This window comes from Diaphorina citri, unplaced genomic scaffold (genome assembly GCF_000475195.1).
Source record: "Diaphorina citri unplaced genomic scaffold, Diaci psyllid genome assembly version 1.1 scaffold115, whole genome shotgun sequence".
Lineage (NCBI taxonomy): Eukaryota > Metazoa > Arthropoda > Insecta > Hemiptera > Psyllidae > Diaphorina > Diaphorina citri.
The window spans coordinates 201,894-222,782 of NW_007377552.1; the positions used below are offsets into that span (position 1 = coordinate 201,894).

Here is a 20,889-nt window from a genome sequence, read left to right on the forward strand (position 1 = left end):
TGGTCCCGCAACAGCCAGTCACGGAATCAATCATTTGCATGATACAAATTTCTTGACCCCGCCGGGAATCGAACCCGGGTCTGGCCCCGCAACAGCCAGTCACGGAATCAATCATTTGGATGATACAAATTTCTTGACCCCGCCGGGAATCGAACCCGGGTCCGCTGAGTGGGCCCCACAACAGCCAGTCACGGGATCAATCATTTGCATGATACAAATTTCTTGACCCCGCCGGGAATCGAACCCGGGTCTCCCGCGCGTGCAACGCGAGCACAGGTGACCCCTGGCCATGGGAGCTGACTAAACCATATTTTTATGGAATTTGGTACCAAGCGGGAAAAAAATATAAACTTCCTATTTTGAGTCCACAGACAACATTTTATTACGCATCGCCGAAATTTTTAAAGTACTTGCTGATATTACATACAAATACTCACAACTCACAATACAAATTATTACGTATAGATAGTAGATATTATTCAAAATCTTGAAGCTTAATTTCAGAGAAAGGGTTAGACTTAAGCGTAGTCCTATTAAATTCGCTTCTGTATGGGATGATTGTTATGGAGGAATTTTCAATAATCTTTTGTAATTCGGAGCCACATAAGGGGAATTTGGGAGACTTGAGTGTTTAAATTAGAAACGAGAATGTCTTTTGCGTTTTCAATTTAATTTTATTTCGTCTTCCCTTCAATACAGAGTGTTTTTGAAGACACTATCAAGTTACAAAGGAATCCTATTAATAAGAGAGATTTTCTGTTTGTGTGTAATTTTCCATCACAGTCCAATAAATATGGCGAAAAAGAAGTAGTATTAAAAATTATAGGGACTAAGTTTTTGTTGGCTCGAATGGCTAGTAAAAAAAACAATAAAAAATAAAAATATCAATAGCTGTCAGATTACCAGCAAATTTTCAACTCTACATTAAAGTAATGAACAAAAAGTAAAGCGTAGTAAATGCAATAGGTGCTCAGTTACATACCTAAAGGTATTTTTCGTCGATTGTTTAAAACCACAAGCATCTGTCAAAAAAGTGAGTGAATGATCTTTTTTTTTTTTTTTTTTTTTGACACGTGCCCAAAGTTACTGCGAAATGTTCAAAATATTAATATAATTTCGACCTTTTAAAAATATTTTAGACTGAAAAGACCGATTTTTTTTCCCTCAATAAAACAACTTAATTTTTATTTACTTCTCTGGCTCCCCTAAGAAACATTATTTATCACTCCCCGAGGCCCTGTGGTAAGACCTCAACACACGACACTATTTTAACACTTTGACAAATGACAGGCAATAACACTCTAGTGGATGTAAACGGCACCACGTTCTTCATGACGCTGCAACATAATAATGGCGGGATATAAAACATGAAATTCCATTCTCCGTTTGGCAAATGGTACCAGACATCGGCACCGGCGGGGGATAATCGTCTCTCTCTTGAAAATAAATATTATTATCAATGGAGGAGGAGGAGAAGAAGACAAGGAAGGAGCAGAAAAAGAAGGAAAAGCAGGATGAGGAGAAGAGAAGGAGAAAAAGACGAAGTAGAAGAAGAAGAAAAGGAGGAAAAGAAGAAGAAGAAGAAGAAGAAGAAGAAGAAGAAGAAGAAGAAGAAGAAGAAGAAGAAGAAGAAGAAGATAAAAAAAAACTGGCTTTTTTAAAGTACATTAGTATATTTTAATCATATTTTTATGTAAAATGTAAATGCAGTTTCTTTGTGTTATTATGTCACAACTTTGGTGCTCACTGTAGCATTGTAGGATTTTCCCAATATCTCAATAATCTTGACCTAAGCTAAGATCTGTCCGAGAAAGAGTAAAATGTCCAAACATAGAACCCATAGAAAAAAGTATACTTTTCCTGGAATTGAACCCGGGGCCCTGTGCTCAAGGCAGCTGATATACTGTCTTAAAAAAAAAAATAAACAAAAAGCCCAAAAAATGCATCCACATTATTATAAATCGACCCAGGACAAACAAACATTTCATGCATTTTTTCATGATAACCTTGAAACCATGTACCAACATAGGGTCATTAATGTGTTCATGTAACGTGTGCTATCTTTATCAAGAGTTTTTCCTGTGTTGTCCTTTTTCATTTCTTCTTCGTTTTTTCCTATATATTTTTCCCCCATTCAGGTATGTAGGTACATGGTAAGTAAAGGAAGGTATGAAAAGTCAAGTTCCTATCAGAGTACTAGACTTTGCATGTAAACAAACATACCACAAACAAACACATAGTATAAAATGCCATATTTATGTAAGTAAGTATGGATGATATACAATTATACACTGGCGAGCAAAAAGTCGGGGCAATTCGCATGTTCATTTCTTTACATTGACAGCCTTTTTTAATGTTCTAAAAATATTATTACTTGTTATTATTATTTTTTAAGTTTGATAGAGGGAACTGCAAGTGCCAAGGTCTTATCGTCCCAAAAACGAAGAGAGAAGGAAGACGAAAGCGCACCCTAGCGCTTACAAGACAGGCGCGCTACCCTTCAAGCTAACTATCGTCTTTTATTTTCTAGTCGAATTGGTTTTCAATGGAAATATTGTTGGTCGTAAAAAAAGTTCAAAAGTCAATCTAACCCCAATTTTTTGCTCTCCAGTGTACATGAGTGTTGCTCACACATACACATAGCATTACTAAATAGGGTAGATATGAACTGATGTGTAAAATGCTGTAAACATGATAGAGTTTGTTTTGGTAGGCATAAGCAGTAAATATGATGCAGACTTACCTGTGTTTCCATTATTTAGATTAAATAGAGACTCAGCATGCCAGTGAATTCTAACATGAGGGCCTGCTTTTGAACCTGGAATACATAAAGAAAAAGCGCGCATGAAAAAAAAGGTTTTCCAGAAAGAAAACAAAAATCCTCTTCCAGGTTACATAAAAAAAAAAAAAAAAAAAAAAAAAAAAAATTTTTTACACACTTCGCAAAATTACATATGTACCTAGACGCTTTTTCTCTGTATACATATTATGAAATGTTTTCAAAATAAATAAATATGCACCTAAATATCTACTTAGGTACCTATTAGGAATCTATTATAAAGACCTACCACCTTAAGTCGTAGGTATTTACTTAGGTATTTGTAAGAAAAATATGCAGGCAATTCAAAAAAGGAAACTTTTCATAGCATAATAAATGACACTACTCCCTCAAACCACTCTACTTTTTCTCCCATTTTTCATTTTTTTTAAACCTATATATATTTATATCCTATATTATATGACTAGATCATACATACATAACGTACAAAAATATTAGGAATATACATCACAGATGAACATAAAAAAGGTACCTAAATGTTCTTATTATACCGTCAAACTCAGTACAAAGAATGGTTTCTTGTGAAAATGCTGAGTGATGCGTATCATAAGAGCTATCAAATTCAGATGGTTTCCTTAGAATTCCCTCCCGGATATGAGCTCGAAGTTTTGAGAGTTTCGATATACGTATAATATCATAGGAAATAAGTAGGTAATATGTGAAAGTAGTGCTTTATTCGACTGTCAGGGCAGGGCTATAGATCCTGGCTGATATTTTCAGATTAAGAAGGTTTTTCGATTTTCAATTGAAATTTAGGATTGTAATTATTATAATGGAACTATCACTTCGTTGTTGCAGGTATGTAGGTATCTACCTACCATATTTTTTCTTTTGGTTTGCAAAGCTTTTACAGATGCCCATCTCAAAATGACGCTATTTGTGCTCAAACTGTACCTAGCCTCCCAAATAGAGAGTCAAACATTCTATACTTCTAAACTTAAACTATTATGTCGGCCACTCGCACGCTCAGACCGCGTAAAAAGCTTCAGACCCGTCAGACGAGATGGTCTGAGCATGAATGGCGGGTATTGGGGGTGTAAGTACCGATAGAACTAATTCCTCTAATTGTTTTATTTTAAAGACCAAAGGTCTCTCGCTTCACCTATAATAAATGTCACAAATAGTTCATACCTGAGCAAGTAAGCAATTACAGGAATAGTTCAATCATTCGCAGTGGGTAGAACACCTACTAACATTGAAAAGGCGACGAATGGCGAGATAACGACCGAGGACAGTAGGAAATCAGGTGGAAAAAGAAATAAAGCAGTGCTGGATTTACATTTTTAGTGGGATAGTGGTCAAGACGCTCGCCTGGTAATCAGGAGGGCGTGGGTGCAATCCCAGGTCATCCCATAAATCCCATGGTATGAAATTTTATGCTCAATATTATTTGAGAATTTGACCACAATAATAGAAACCTTTTGCTTAGGTGTAGAGACTCTTTGGTCTTATTCGAGTACTGAGTACTATAAATAAGTATAGTGAGTCTATGTCCGAACTTAGTAGTGGGTCTATGCGTGAATCTGCCCCTGGAAATAAGCGAATGATAATATTCTACCTACATGAAAAGTGAAATATTCGAATAAGTATGATAAATGTTACCACCGATGGAGAAATAGAGAAAGGAAAAAAAATAGAGGACGAAGAAAAGGAGAAGAAAAAAAGGGGAAGTATAGGAAAGAAAAAGATGAAGAAGAAATAGAGAAAAAAGGTAAAGAAAGGATAAGATGAAGAAAAAGAGGGGAGGAAAAGAAAAGAAGAAGAAAAAAGAGAAGAAGAAAAAGAAGCGAAGAAAGAAAAAAAGAGGACAAAGAAGAAGAAATGGATTCTCCCTCATATTCAGTCATATTGTCGTTATATGCCTTTCGTTTGATATCTTTTCACTCATCTTCCTCTCTCCCTCTCATCCTCTTTCTCATCTCATTCTTCAACCTACATTATTGCTCTTCATGTTTTTTCGCTTCTACCTACTTCTTCCTTTTTTAGCCCATCCTTCCTTTATTAAATTACAATAGTAATAATAAAAGGTATAAGGGACGGGCTATTGTATTCGCTTCGGTGTCGTCTGTCTGTCCCCACCCCTTTAGTTTTTTTTTGTAACCTAACACTTTTTGTTTTGGTTTTATTATTATTGCTTTTATGCAAATTTCAGCGCGAGCAGAACGAACCTTATCCCTTCAGGATAAAATCCGCCCCGAGTGGGAATCGAACAAGCGGTCTAGCGCGCTTACAAGGTAGACGCGCTACCAACTAAGCTAACTGGGTTGGTGTAAATTTTGTAACTCTTTCTTTGTAGACGAAAATTGAAATGTATGAATGCCGTGTAACTCTTTGAGTATGCAATGTGCAATATTTAATAAATTTGTGGAGATGTCTAATCTACGCTTACGCTACGCTACGTTCCATTTTGTAAGATAAACCTATTGTGCCAGTCCCATTGGAATAGTCGAGCAAAAAGAAATTATTTAATGCAATAAAGTAGGGTAATATTTTTACGTTTTTCTCCCTGTGTCTTAGGCTATTATTACAGTCAAGTTAAAGGGTTCTGCGTGCGCAGACTGTGAAATCCACATTTTCCGTAATTTACCACGAATTCCTCTTCATGATGGGAATTTTTGTCGCAATTTATTTCTTTTCTTTCTGGATGGACACACCAACAGTAGGTAATATCTATGTTATATTTCCACGTTTTTCATTGCTATTTTCGTTATACCTAGATTTTTTTTCGTTATATGCGAGGAATTTTTCTTTATACCTATTTTCGTTATAGCTAAAAAAATATATTTTTTTTTATTATTAGGTTAGGTTAGACCTATTATGATTTTAAATTTATTTACTTAATGAAAAAAGGATAGGTATAACTCAGTTGTAGGTAGCAGGTAGCTTAGGAAAGGAAAGAGGATGTCTCTTCACATCTTTTTGTCAGGTGTGACGAGCTGGTAAATTCGTCCCCAAAAAATTAGAGTCCCCATGACGTCCACCACCTTTTCACCTGCAGTGACCATCCCACCAACCTGACACGCATTGACCTTTGGGTCCATCCCAGGGAGGTGGCAATATTCCTGCAACTCCCCACTGAGACGGACGGACGGAGCTGGGGATGCATAATGAGGAGGCCCCTGCTACAACAACAACAACAACAACAACAACAACAACAACAACAACAACAACAACAACAACAACAACAACAACAACAAGAAAAAATGGAGTTTTGGGGGGATTTTTTTCACATTTTCTCACACAAATGAGCTCTGATCTCGAAATTTGTCGCGACGACCTTTAAAGTCAAAGCGAGAAAGTTTTAGATAACACTTCAGTCGTTATTTTAAGACCGGTTTTAGCGTCACCTGTGTTATGCTACGCCGAGCAAGGCTAATAAATGGATGGGTGACTTAAACATTATATTGGGAATAAAGGGAGAACGGGCTCTAGTCTTGATTTTAAATCATTGCATGAAAGTAAAATCAAATCAAGAACAAGAATAACAATAAACTGAATATTAAACAAATTAGGTAGGTACATAGGTACTGATTTTCTCTAATCACGATCAAATAAACTACGGGCTAAAAAATTCCCGGAGGGACGGGCCCAGCTTGTTGCCCTTACTTCTTCCTACCTTCCTACTTACATGCCTTCTTCCTAGATACAACGACTTATCTTCCTGCTACCACCTTCGTCGTCGTCTTCTTTTTCTACTTCTTCCTCTTCTTCTCTTCTCCTTCTTTCTCCCAATTTCCGCTACCGAGGTAGGCAATTCCTTTTTCGCCTACTTCCTACCCACCCACCTACTTCTTCCTCTTTTTTCCCCATGATTTCTTCCTACGTCCTCCCTATGTAAAAATGTGTCTCTCGTTTTGTGGAACGGTAACACAATTCAAATTCGAGTCAAAACATGACAGATGACATGTTTCAAACCTAATGGCATAAAGAAATAAAACGATACGAACAAAATAAGACATAAATATTACGTTTTCCTACCTGCCAACCTATCGGTGTACATGGCATTCCAATATTAAAATGCCTTATGGGGGAACAATATTTTGGAAATAAATTCCTCGTATCAACCTAGGTTCGGTTTAGTAGTTTGGTACATTTGAAATTCCGTGTAGGTGCGATACTATAGTAGTTGTATGTATTTTCCTTTTGGAATTTCTCCTCTCTTGAAGTTCGTTTCCCCCTCTTTTGGCGTGGTAGCGCTAGCACTAAGCCATAGGAAATCCAAGATGGGATCGGTTCCGTTTCCGAAAGGAAAAATACACCTTCCCACTTTCGCTAAAAAATTTGTATGTACCTGCTTTCGCTAAAAAAGTTGTAGTTACTCGTAGGTTCTTCCCTAACTATCAGAGGCGTATTTGAAAATAATCAGTGACATTATATGTAATTCATGGGATTAAAGCATCCCCTTTCAAAGATCTCACGACATACCACTGCAAAGAAATCCCCACATTGATTGGACCGAACATTAAACTCTTGAGAGGAAAAGGACTTAAATTGTTAATCTCCTCTTTAAATAAAACACATTAAAAAAAAAAACTCTTGAGAAATCAATTTTATGTAAATAGTTTCAATAGAAATTGCATGGTACCCTTTTTGAATATAAGGTCTGATATTTAAAAGGAATTACCTCCATCTAGGTAGTTGAAGGTTGAAGTGGTTAGGTGTTTACAGTTAAACAGCTTAGAAGGTTTGCGTAGTTCTGAAGATGAATTGTGATGCTTTTGAAACTCTCTCTGTTTTTAAATAGTGCAATATTGAGGATGATGTACAGTAAAAAATAACCCAATTATATATTCAAGTTCTAGACAAACAGGGTCTTCTAAAAACCTAAAAAAATAAAGTTTTAATTAGGTAGGTACTAATGTTTTTTGGTACGTCTTTATTAAGATACATATGTACATAATAATGACGTACCAAATACCTATGTATGGCCGTCCAGACTCGTTTAATTCTTAAATTGAACTAATTTTGAGATCTACCCACACTGTTTTAAGGGTGTACCCAATTAACAGCCCTAGAAGCCTATCATATCTCAGTACATAACTACAAACTTAATTTCTTGTCTATCAGGATTCAGGATCAAGTGCTGTGTGTTTTAGTGTAAGGTCATCCACTCACTATCAGATATCAGGTAAACCTGACAGACGGACCTTTTCAACCGTACCTGTCAGGTCTACCTGATAGTGAGTGGCTGGCCTAACAGTGACAGGTTGCTGTGTAACAGGACGGAAATTTCTTTGTAACAATGCCAGGTTTTATTGTACCTTCTGACGTGACTTTATGTGGTTTTCATCTCTTTTCCCTCCTTCAAGATCTGCTTTCTTCACGATCCCCTTTATACAAACTCATAAATCTTGTATTCTCTCTATCTAGAAAGTAGACAGTAGACAGTCTACTTTTGAAGTGATATAGGTACCTACCTAGTTAATCTAAAGTAGGTAATCAAGACACTAAACATCCTTTGAAGATTACACTATGTGATGACATCTGCGGAACCACGTGACGGCACCTCTTCTCCTGCTTCTTCTTACTCTTCTTCATCATCTTCATCTTCTTCTCCTCCTTCTTCTTTGTTATCTTCTTCTTCTTCTTCTTCTTCATCATCTTATTCCTTGTCGTCGTCTTCTTCTTTTCCTCCTCTTCTTCTTCGTCTTTTTTTTCTCCAATTCCGCTCAAGCGGGGTTCGCTACCACTAGTGCAAAGTCTCTAATGGAGCAGTTGCAAATGGGTAAAAATTATAGTTATCTTCTTCATCATCTTCTTCTCCTTCTTCTTCATCATCTTATTCCTTGTCGTCGTCTTCTTCTTTTCCTCCTCTTCTTCTTCGTCTTTTTTTTTTCTCCAATTCCGCTCAAGCGGGGTTCGCTACCACTAGTGCAAAGTCTCTAATGGAGCAGTTGCAAATGGGTAAAAATTATATATTCTCTTTAGGGAAGAGCTCTTCATTAGAGAGTTTCCGCAACCAAAATTAGCATCCCGTTGATTTTTCTGCGTATGTGCAGAAGCAGAAATGCGTTTTGGTCAACTTACGACGTCTTACGTTTCATTTATCGTCACGTAAGTTAGCGGTGCAGAAACTCTTTTTTTCCGGCAAAATCACAACTTATTATTATTATTTTTTTGTCTTTTGGGTCATTTCAAAGCTATTCGCTATGAAAACTCATTTTTTCCTTTTGGGTACCTTCTTACAGATTATACGTATATCTAAAACTCTCTACGAAATTTTCCCCTATGTCTAACCCTGTCTAGCTCGTTGCTAAATCTCATAATGGAAAATATGAGACAAAGTACATCTTTGTTGCTGTTTGTCTTTCAGGAAGAGGAAAATACTTTTCACCGCCCACGTTTTTAAGGGTGCACCTCAAACTGGAATAAAACTGAAGATTATAAAAACACTGAATATATTTTAATCCTGTGACCCAGCTTAAACTTCCAGTAAACCTGAAGTTCTTCCTTAAAACTTCTCAGGATTTAGCCTCGATTCATGAGGTTCCAGGCAGGAAGGGGACATTGTTCCAGGTGGGAGGGGTCTTAGTTCCAGGCGGGTGGGGGGACCAACAGGTCTAAGTTAACAGGTAAGATCCCCAAAGTTTCCCTCTGACAGATTTAAATCTCGTCAGCATTTTTCTTCCTTGTCCCCTTTAGTTTTTTTTTTTTTTTTTTTTAACTTCAGATCTTTTTTATTATTATTGCTTTTATGCAAATTTCAGCGCGAGCAGAACGAACCTTATCCCTTCAGGATAAAATCCGCCCCGAGTTACAAGGCAGACGTGCTACCAACTAAGCTAACTGGGTTGGTGTAAATTTTGTAACTCTTTTGTAGACGAAAATTGAAATGTATGAATGCCGTGTAACTCTTTGAGTATGCAATGTGCAATATTTAATAAATTGGTGGAGGTGTCTAATCTACGCTTACGCTACGCTACGTTCCATTATTTTGTAAGATGAACCTATCGTGCCAGTCCCATTGGAATAGTCGAGCAAAAAGAAATTTAATGTAATAAAGTAGGGTAATATTTTTACGTTTTTCTCCCTGTGTCTTAGGCTATTATTACAGTCAAGTGAAAGGTTTCTGCGTGCGCAGACTGTGAAATCCACATTTTCCGTAATTTACCACGAATTCTTCTTCATGTTGGGAATTTTTGTCGCAATTTATTTCTTTTCTTTCTGGATGGACACACCAACAGTAGATAATATCTATGTTATATTTCCACGTTTTTCATTGCTATTTTCGTTATACCTAGAAATATTTTTTTTTTTCGTTATATGCGAGGAATTTTTCTTTATATTTTCGTTATAGGTAGCTAAAAATATATATTTTTTATTATTAGGTTAGGTTAGACCTAGGTATTATGATTTTAAATTTATTTACTTATTTTTTCTTATGAAAAAAGGATAGGTACAACTCAGTTGTAGGTAGCAGGTAACTTAGGAAAGGAAAGAGGATGATGTCTCTTCACATCTTTTTGTCAGCTGGTAAATTCGTCCCCAAAAAATTAGAGTCCCCATGACGTCCACCACCTTTTCACCTGCAGTGCCCATCCCACCAACCTGGCACCCATTGACCTTTGGGTCCATCCCAGGGAGGTGGCAATATTCCTGCAACTCCCCCACAGATGAGACGGACGGAGCTGGGGATGCATAATGAGGAGTTTGAGGAGGCCCCTGCTACAACAACAACAACAACAACAACAACAACAGCTGGTAAATTCGCACAAGTGACAAGACGTATGTAACACGGGTCTTGACACAGAAATGACACATCAATATTACTGCGAATTTGCCGCAAATGAAAACTCTCATAAACGGGGCGCTATTCGGAGAAACATTCGCGAGTTTGAGTGACACAAATATAACGTTTGAATGACAAACTTCATACGAGGTAATAAAAAAAAAAAAAATGTAAAAACGGGAGGGAAACAAGCAGATACGACAATGCTTGTTGCAAAGTTATGTTTGTGTGAAATTTGTTTCCTAGAAGGTAAATTCGCACAAGTGACAAGACGTATGTAACACGGTCTTGACACAGAAATGACACATCAATATTACTGCGAATTTGCCGCAAATGAAAACTCTCATAAACGGGGCGCTATTCGGAAAAACATTCGCGAGTTTGAGTGACACAAATATAACGTTTGAATGACAAACTTCATACGAGGTAATAAAAAAAAATGTAAAAACGGGAGGGAAACAAGCAGATACGACAATGCTTGTTGCAAAGTTATGTTTGTGTGAAATTTGTTTCCTAGAAGCTTCCATATTGCTTTCACAAGTGTATCTTTTTCCCCCTTTTTCAAGTATTCAAGTACCTACCTACTACCTACTTTGTTGATGTTGTAAACTTTTTGTATCCACCCTAGTTAGCTTGTTAGCTCGGTTGGTAGCACGGCTGCCCTGTAAGCACTAGGTTCCAGGTTCGATTTTCGCCGGTGCGGATTTTATCCTGAACAAATAATGTTCTCCTCGGAACGGCTGGCTTTCTGCTATCCTATCTTCCTTCTCTCTTTGATTTCGGAACGATTAGACGCTAGGTTCCAGGTTCGATTTCCGCCGGTGCGGATGTTATCCTGAACAAATAATGTTCTCCTCGGAACGGCTGGCTTTCTGCTATCCTATCTTCCTTCTCTCTTTGATTTCGGAACGATTAGACCTTAGCAGTTACAGTCCCCTCTATCAAACGTCTTGAAAAAAAGTAACGTAGGTACAGCAAATTTGTTCTTTAAATCGCTCAAGACTTGGTTTAAGACTAAACTGCCAGAAGGCAACATTTTTACAGCTCCTCCCACTCAGACACAGAACAATATCTTCTCATACGCTATACTTCTAGTAATAGAAAGTAAAAATAAGAAAATATTTTAGCTTCGTGTTTTGTTCTTGTGGAGACAGAAGAAAAAAAAAAAAAAAAAAAAAAAAATTGAAAAAAAAAGTAACGTGCAGCAAATTTGTTCAATCGCTCAAGACTTGGTTTGAGACTAAACTGCCAGAAGGCAACATTTTTACAGCTCCTCCCACTCAGACACAGAACAATATCTTCTCATACGCTATATTTCTAGTAATAGAAAGTAAAAACAAGAAAATATTTTAGCTTCGTGTTTTGTTCTTGTGGAGACAGAAGAAAAAACACATACAACGGATAATACAACGTCTCTTAATTAAAGACCGTCTTTAATTAAGAGAATTTCTTCATGTTGATTAGAACAGTTGCGCTTACTTGGGTGATGGTTCAAAGTTTAAAAGCTGGGAAATGAGGGATTCTGGAACATTTCTTTTTCTTCCGCGGAACATTCTGGAATATTCTAGATCCCGAGACAAATCGATTTAAAAAATACCGGTAAATCTTGAACTCTAAACGGCATAATACGCTCCCCTAGGCGATGACGTCACATCAAATGTCCCGAGCAAAGGTCCCTCGTAGACAACACAATCAACACATTAATCTGTTTGTGCGCTTGCATTTCTGCGCAATTCATGTTTGTGCGCATCTCCTGAAGTCTGACGTCAGAGTTCAGGACTCTGACCGAAAATAAAAATTGAATTTTCGACATTTTACATTTATTTTTTCGGAGTTTTGACCTCAGATTTGGATTTTTCACAACTTTTTTCATAGAAATCGACCTTTTAATAATGAATTTTAAGAAGGCAGACGCACTACCAACTAAGCTAACTAGGCTGGCTGGTCTTTCTTTATCTCATCAGTTTGGGATATTTTTCCCCAATTTTATTATTGTTGTTATTTATTTCAAAATCAGATCTCGTGACCCACTTAACGCGACCTCACGGCACACAATTTGAGAAGCACTGGCCTACATGTAAACAATCTCCTTTTTTGCTTCAGGTAGATTTTCAACAAAATAAACATTGAAAATCCGAAGAAAGTTTTCAATCCTGTGAAAATGAAAACGATTCCGATGGATTCAAAATGCGTTAGAATTTCAACCCCCCCACCCCTTCATATTCCCTGAATTTGAAGAATGAGATTATTTTTTAGAGAGAAAAAATAAAATAATAATAAATATTTCCCGGGATTTGAATGATATTGTCGTAACACTTAAGGATAGGCTAGGCTTCTAAGGGTAGTTCATTGTTTGTACAGTTTAGCATTGAAGTGGTAACCTGCCCAACAAGCTTGCGTAGGCTACCACTTCAATGTAAAATTGTAGAAACAATTAACTAGCCCTAGAAGCCTAGCCTATCATATCTCAGTACATAACCACAAACTTAATTTCTTGTCTATCAGGATCAGGATTCAGGATCAAGTGCTGTGTGTTTCAGTGTAAGGTCATCCACTCACTATCGGATATCAGGTAAACCTGACAGACGGACCTTTTCAACCGTACCTGTCAGGTCTACCTGATAGTGACTGGCTGGCCTAACAGTGACAGGTTGCTGTGTAACAGGACGGAAATTTCTTTGTAACAATGCCAGGTTTTATTGTACCTTCTGACGTGATGTGTTCTTAATGCTTCACGAAAACCGCAAAAGCTCCAAATCCTTTTCTTTCATTGATGTGTCCAAATATTATATTATCCTTCTTCCCGTTTCTAACCACAATATATCCTTTTCAAAAGCTCTATGAATGATACCTTAGTACCTTTTCATATTATAAAATTATATTCTTTTGTAACTTTTTCATTCTTTATTTAGACTGTCAGCGTAGGACGAGACTCTGCTTTTCCCTCTTTGAGAAATTCAAAGACGGCCAATTTCCTTGGAAAGACATCTCCCTCACTTCTTGATATACCGAGTGATTCATTTGATTGATAAGCAGCGTCTAAACTAATCGATATCACCCGAAACACGTCCATACTGTATACTTTCTCGAGAAAACGGCTCAACCGATTTTGATGAAATTTTTTTGGTTGTTAAGAAGAGTACTCGAGGTAACATAGACTACTTAAAATTGTCACATCCTATCCTGATTCAAAATGGCGGCGGTTCAAAGTTATGCCTATTATGCTGCACTGTGGGACGTGTCATGGAGCGCGTAGCGCGACCGTGTGTGGTGGGTGTGGGTGTGTGATGGGTGTGTGTGGTGTGAGTATGGTGTGTGTGTGTGTGTGTGTGATGTGTGTGGTGGTCTCGTACAAAGGACGGGTTAACCACTAGTTGTATATACATTGTATAATAATAACAACCTAGCTATTAAACCTGATATCAAAGGCTTTTGGTACGAAACCTGTAACATATTTTGTCAATTTCCCTTTTCAAGATTTTAGTTTTCTTTATGTATTTTGAATATAGTTTGTTTATTTCTTTGATTGTCATAAACCACCCTGAACACCACCTTATATATCCAATGGTTTAGGACAGGCGCTACCCCACCATTTAGTGGTTGAACTAATTTTAGTATTTTCCTTTGAACGAGGGAAAATGAGCCTTAAAAGATTGGAGATCATCTCAGTTTCCGAAGGGAAAATACACCCAGTCTGTACAAGTTGTAATGAAAAAAAAAGTAAACAGAAATGAAAGGAAAAAAAACTATAGTGAACATCACCCCGTGGTGTTGTCGTAGCAGTAGGATTGAGTTCGTAGTGCGGAGTTGATCCTTGTACTGAGTGGCCCTTGGCTGGAGCTTCCGTAGATGTGTTCGTGTGTGGACTGTACTTGGTTGTCAAAGGCGAAGAACCAGCTTTTAAGGAGACGTGAAATTGTATTTCAATAGGTAGGTAGTAGGTACAGAGCATGAACAATACGTCGATAAAATAATAATATTGTGGTATTTATTAATACTGCTTGAATATGACTAAAAAGCCCCTTTACTAGGTAAAGCAGTAGGCAACTACTATTATTACTGTTGTTTTAGCGGCTTTAGCTTTCGCCAAATGGTGATGGCGGAATAAAGAAATCTTCTTTTTAAATCAGTCATACACCAGTGTGATGGTCTCTAGCCATGTTTATTTGGCTTTATTAAGTTTACAACTAAGTAAAAGATAAAAGACAACTTTTGCAATCAAACAATGGTTCATGTTAATTTCTCAAACAAACAAAATAAAATCCAAGTTAAAAGAATGACCTGAAAACAAAAAAAAATGAACAAATTTATGCACAGCAATACTGTGTACTCTAAACACTTGGCACAATGCAATGTTACAATCAAATTAGCAAGCGCTGTTAGGTATGAAATAATGAAATTATTGTCAGAGCATATTAATTACAAATTCATTACTTGCAGGCTGAGGGGATGTACTTACTACTTGAACTTGGCTCTCTGTACTCAGACTCAAATAAAACTTTTGGACCTTGACATTAAAAAAACAATTGTTTCGCAAACAAACTTAACAGACATACAAGATGGAAAAAAAAGTTCTCCATGACAAAGTACTAACTTTGGACCACGTGAACAGAAACCAAGATGTCTCGTTGAAATGACACCACTTGAATTCAGACAACTTTTACAAAACTTTCCCCAGAGGTAACCCAATGGAGTACAAGAAAACTAACCTAGACATTCTAGACAGCTAGACACCAAACTTTTTTTTCTTCGAAGCTAATACGTGGTTTTGTATTACAAGACAACTGTTGTTATTACTACTTTATTAAGTACAAATGGCTCAGTGAACTGTAGAGCTCGAAAAAAAGAGCAACTACTACGGAGCCCCAAAAAAGTCCGAACGAGCCCAAAATTTAATAGTCGAATGCTCTTTAGATACCAAACGTGTTTACCAAAGCCAAATCGGATAAACCGTCACGTCGAGAAGTCATGTTGAAAAGAACTATAGATATTAGATGAACCGATAATAGGTAGTAAACTTCGTGAAGGTTGGAACGAAAGATGCCTGAGGATATAATCCATCTAAAACCAAGAAATTCTCAAAAAAGTTCGTAATTTCCGCTAATACGGGGTTGAGGACAAGTGTCAGACAGTTAAACAGTTTAGAAGGACCGCAATCTGTATTGCTGCTTTGATCTTATTCTTCTTCTTTATGTGGCTCCTGTGAAAATGAAAACGATTCCGATGGATTAACCCCCCCACCCCTTCATAATCCCTGAATTTGAAGAATGAGATTGTTTTTTAGAGAGAAAAAATAAAATAATAATAAATATTTTCCGGGATTTGAATAATATTGTCGTAACACTTAAGGATAGGCTAGGCTTGTAAGGATAGTTCATTGTTTGTACAGTTTAGCATTGAAGTGGTAACCTGCCCAACAAGCTTGCGTAGGCTACCACTTCAATGTCAAATTGTAGAAACAATTAAAGCCTGATTCACACTATAGTGCCAGTCTCGCTCCGGTCACGGTTCAGTTTCGGTCCGATCAAAAAGATTCGTCGCGAGAATGTTCCAAATTTTGACTGTGAGCTGAACGATAATACCCCAATCTGCGGTATACTAAAGGTCATAAGATATAAGTATCTAGATTTCTATCTGTTTTCGTAGCTACTAGGGTATACCAGCTGTTAATCCGAGGGATTTTTCGTTACGAGATTTTCGTGTTCTCAAATCCGTCAGGAGAAAAAGCCCGAAGAGTATTTTCGACTTGGAGAGAAAAGGAAAAGAAAAAGAAGGAGGAGAAGAAGAAGATGACCCCTTTTTAGCCCGTCCTTCCTTTAATATTACGATAGTAAAAAAAAGGTATAGTGGACGGGCTATTGTATTCGCTTCGGTGTCTGGCTGTCAGTCTGTGTGTCTGTCCCCATAGAAGGACTTACCAAACCTGGTAGACCTAGGTAATATATCAAATTAAAGGTTTTTCTACCAGGAACACGAAAGTGGTGGTGCAAATTTTGTCCAGAGAACCATAAAGCAAAAAAAAAAAAAAAAAAAACTGGATTTTGGGGGATTGGGGGATTTTTTTCACATTTTCTCACACAAATGAGCTAGCTCTGATCTTGAAATTTGTCGCGACGACCTATGAACTCAAAGCGAGAAAGTTTTAGATAACACTTCAGTCAAAAAATGGATGGGTGACTTCAACACTACATTGGTAGTTATTAGGAAACATTAAAAAGAATAAAGGGAGCACGTGCTCTAGTCTTGATTTTAAATCATTACATGAAAGTAAAATCAAATCAATAATAATAAACTGAATATTAAACAAATAATTAGGTAGGTACATAGGTATTCTTTAACCACGATCGAATAAACTACGGGCTGAAAAATTCCCGGAGGGACGGGCCCAGCTTGTTAGAAAAGGGAGGGGGAAAGACGATGAAGGAGAAGTTGGAGGAGGACGAGGAAGAGGAGGAGAAGAAGAAGAAGAAGAAGAAGAAGAAGAAGAAGAAAAAACATAAAAAAGAAGAAGAAGAAAATTTAGGACGAGGAGGAGGAGTAGAAGAAGAAAATGGAAGAGGAAGAATAGAAAAAGGGGACTAAGAAAAAATAAATAAATAAGAAATCCTAAACCTCCAGAATATTCTACCTAGATCCAAAAATTGGAAAACAACAACTTAATTTATCTCTCTTCCTGATTTCACTCTCTCTCTCTTTCTCTTTCCTCTTATCTCTCTTACTGATAGTGTATTGGCTCTCCCTTCCAATCCAAAGTGTCGGAACTATCTCATTTTTTTACCATCATAATATTTATGTTATCTAAAAAAAAAAACTTTGGTCGTTAACGTTATCATAATACAGCGTTGTGACATAAACAGCATAAACTAGCAATTTTCAGAAAAAAAGTTTTATACACTGTTGCCTCTTTTTTGTAATTTTACACTCTCCAAGGCTTCATTTATTATTTAAAAGGTCTTTTTTTCTAGGCATTTTTTTTTACTAGATATGGCTTTTTTCCAGACATACCTATGCCTATAAAAATAAAAACACTTGGTCTGTTGTTTTTCGAGAGGGAAACGTGCCCATATGGCTCATTCTATTGTTCCTTTGGATTGACAAAGAAATTTTCTAAATCAACTAGTGAAGTGAACAGGAATCACGAGACATGGGGCGGTTTCAACCTTTTAAAGAGGTGGATTCAGCCTTTTAAAGAGATTGATTCTGCCTTTTATAGAGATCAATTAAGCCTTTTAAAGATATCACTTTTAAAGAAATCGATTCAAAACCTTTTAAAGAGAGAGATTGAGCCACCCACGTATCCAGACTTTCTACCGAGAATGCAAGAAAATTGAAATTATTATCATACTACGAATCTGAAATTGATTATACTACAGAACTGAAGGTACATACTACAAATAATTCGACTCAGACGTACGAAAAGTGAACAAATAACTCCAGCAAAGACTTCCTAATTACAGTACCTACTTACAAGAATATGTATGATTCACAATTACAGGAACGCATTCAAGTAAAAATTATAATGATGTTAATGTATAAATGACATAAATTGTCTTCCTTATAATTATCTATTTATATATCATTCATAGATAATAACTGCGAGAAACTTCTTAGAAAATTTTGTTAGAATTACTGAAATGGATCCAAAACTCGATGGAAAATTGGAGAAGTTAAGCGAGCAGACTCAAGTTGAGAGGAGTAGAAGAAAAAGAAGAAGGACCACAACAACACCACCAACAACACACAAAATGTGCCTTGAATAAAAAATGAGGAATAAAAACAAATTGTTTGGTACGAACATCGAATTTCCTAACCTCACCCAATAACGCAATTGAACTATTTTATTCAAAAAGGGCCTGGTTCTTTTTACATAAAACGGCTTTTCTTGTGCAGAATGTTTTTGAGAATCAGTACCAAAAAGTACCATGTTTTTATCTCAATTATTTAAAAACAAAACAAAGTTATACAAGAGTTTTTGTAAAATTCTCTCAAATTTTTTAATGGACATCAAAAATTTCAAAGTTTTTCCACCCAAAACTCGATTTTCCCTTTCGGGCTTTCTTTCAAAGAAACCCTTCAATATAAGAGTATTAAAAAGTGGGAGAGGAGGAGAACCTGAAAATTCCAAATGCAACTGGCTAAATAGGTGAGTGGGAAACTGTAAAAAAAAAAAAAAAAAAAAAAAAAAAAAAAAAAAAAATATTTGTATTGAATTTGCAAAATAAATTCAGTGCGGACCTTCCTTCACTCAATCTACCGCTCTTGCCCCTGTCCTTCCCTATAAATCCCTCCCTAACTTCCTCTTTTTCTCTCTCCTCTTTCTCTCTAGTGTAGCATAAAGACTTCAGTGTCACAATTTGATGGTCGGATTATAGCTTGTCCAATTCATGGAACAAAAAAAATTCCCGATGTGCAATAATTCATACCTTTTTCATTGACAATTGAATGAAATGTCAGCACACTCTCTCTTTCTCTCTCTCTCTCATACTCTCATCTCTCCATATCAGTTAAAACTGCACGAAAATGGCATGCTCGGTTTACACACATTTGTGAGAGGAACTTAGAAACAGATTTTTTTTGGCTTCTGTAAGCTTCAAGCTTCATAATACACTACGATTCACTTGTGCAAACCGGTTTGCACAAGCCACAGTTTGTTCAAATGGCTTGATCGTGTAAATCCACCTTTGGTTTAATTGAACTTTCAATTTAATTTCAATGAATAAACAAATTTAAGTAGGTACTATTTTATGTTTCAGCCTGAGGGATTCATTTTCGAGAGTTCATTCCGGGAAAGGATTATTGCAAGCGCTTCTAGTTGTAATACTTTTTTCCCTACAATTTCCCCGGATTTGGTTGAACAAATTTACTTTGTGTTATTTTACATTTTAACACAATCCCTTTCGGCAATTTAAACAACAGGTGGGGGTCATTGTAAATACTGCACTAGAGAGTGTTTGGGTGCCTATCAGAGTTAATTATACGAGTAAACAAAGTGTTTTTAATCGACGATTGCATTTTTGCATTTTGTTTGTCTGTCTGTATTTGTCTGTACCTACATAATAAATAAATAAATACTGATAGGTATTCTGTTTAACATTATAATGTTTTCTGCTGTTTTTTTTTTTTTTTTTTTTTTTTTTTTTTTTTTTTTTATAATATTATTTTTTTTAAGAGGGGTTGAAGTTTTATATCCCCGATCCCTCTCACACCGATACCTTAGGCCACTAGGTACCATTTTCAATTTCAAAATTCTCTGTATACAAACAAGAACACGGGAGGAGCCCAAGTATTGTTTCTGGGCGTCCAAGGGGTTTATGAGCCTTAATCTTTCCAACACTGTGAGATAGGTGCCGTGTCTATCTCACAGACACGGAAAGCAAAGCAAGCACTATGTATAACATACCTCATTTTCTCATGGAACGTCGAACTGAAGGAAAAGTAAGTAGGTTCCTACATCCTACATTGCGTTGAGAAAATAGAAAAAAAAAGAAAAGACAATAAGGTAAAACAATAGGATGAAAAAAATAGAGGAAGAAATGGAGAAAATAATGAATAGGTTCAACCCACACGGAAAATTGAGCCTGGGGCCCTATTCCTTCCTGATTATAGTAGGTAGGTTCTCTGTAATTTTACACTGTTCAAAATAGGTACCTAATCCTTTTGTAAAATAGGTACCTAATCTTTCAAAATAGGTACCTAATCCTTTTGTAAATTAAGTAATAATTATGTGCTGAGAGAAATAAAGTCCAGGATTCTCTCTCTCTCTAAAAAAAAAGAAAAAAATCAGAGTCCAAATTGGAGATTTACATATTCAGTGTGCAGGTATGCCTTGAAGGAGTATTATAAGTGAAGGGGAGGAGGGAGAGAATGAGACAGGAGAGGAAAAGAGGAGAGGAAAACAGGGAAAAAAAATAAGTGGAGGGAAGGGAGGATGAAAAAGAAAGAGGGAAAATAAAAAAGTGGAGGGAAGAAAGGATGAAAAAGAAAGAGGGAAAATAAATAAGTGGAGGGAAGGAAGGATGAAAAAGAAAGAGGGGAAATAAATAAGTGGAGGGAAGGAAGGATGAAAAAGAAAGAGGGGAAATAAATAAGTGGAGGGAAGGAAGGATGGAAAAGGAAGAGGGAGAATAAATAAGTGGAGGAAGGAAGGATGAAAAAGAAAGAGGGAAAATAAATAAATTGTTTAGAGACAGGATGGAAAAGAGTAGGAGAAAAAGAGAAAGAGGAAAAAAGAGGGGTAAAAGAGGGGAAACTAATAACTGGTGGAGAGAGGGAATAGAAAAGGGAGGGAGAGGAGGAGAAAGAGGGATAAAGAAATGAAACA

The 20,889-nt window shown here is 36.6% G+C and overlaps 1 protein-coding gene across 1 annotated transcript in view; it reads right to left on the bottom strand.

The window, feature by feature from the left end:
* LOC103524697 (G-protein coupled receptor GRL101-like) overlaps nucleotides 1-20,889 on the bottom strand; it is a 172,760-nt gene that overhangs the window by 73,438 nt on the left and 78,433 nt on the right. The window contains exon 2 of the mRNA XM_026820029.1: nucleotides 2,744-2,818. Within this exon, the coding sequence (XP_026675830.1) occupies nucleotides 2,744-2,755 (12 nt within the window). The 5' untranslated portion in view covers nucleotides 2,756-2,818. The remainder of the gene's footprint in view (nucleotides 1-2,743; nucleotides 2,819-20,889) is intronic.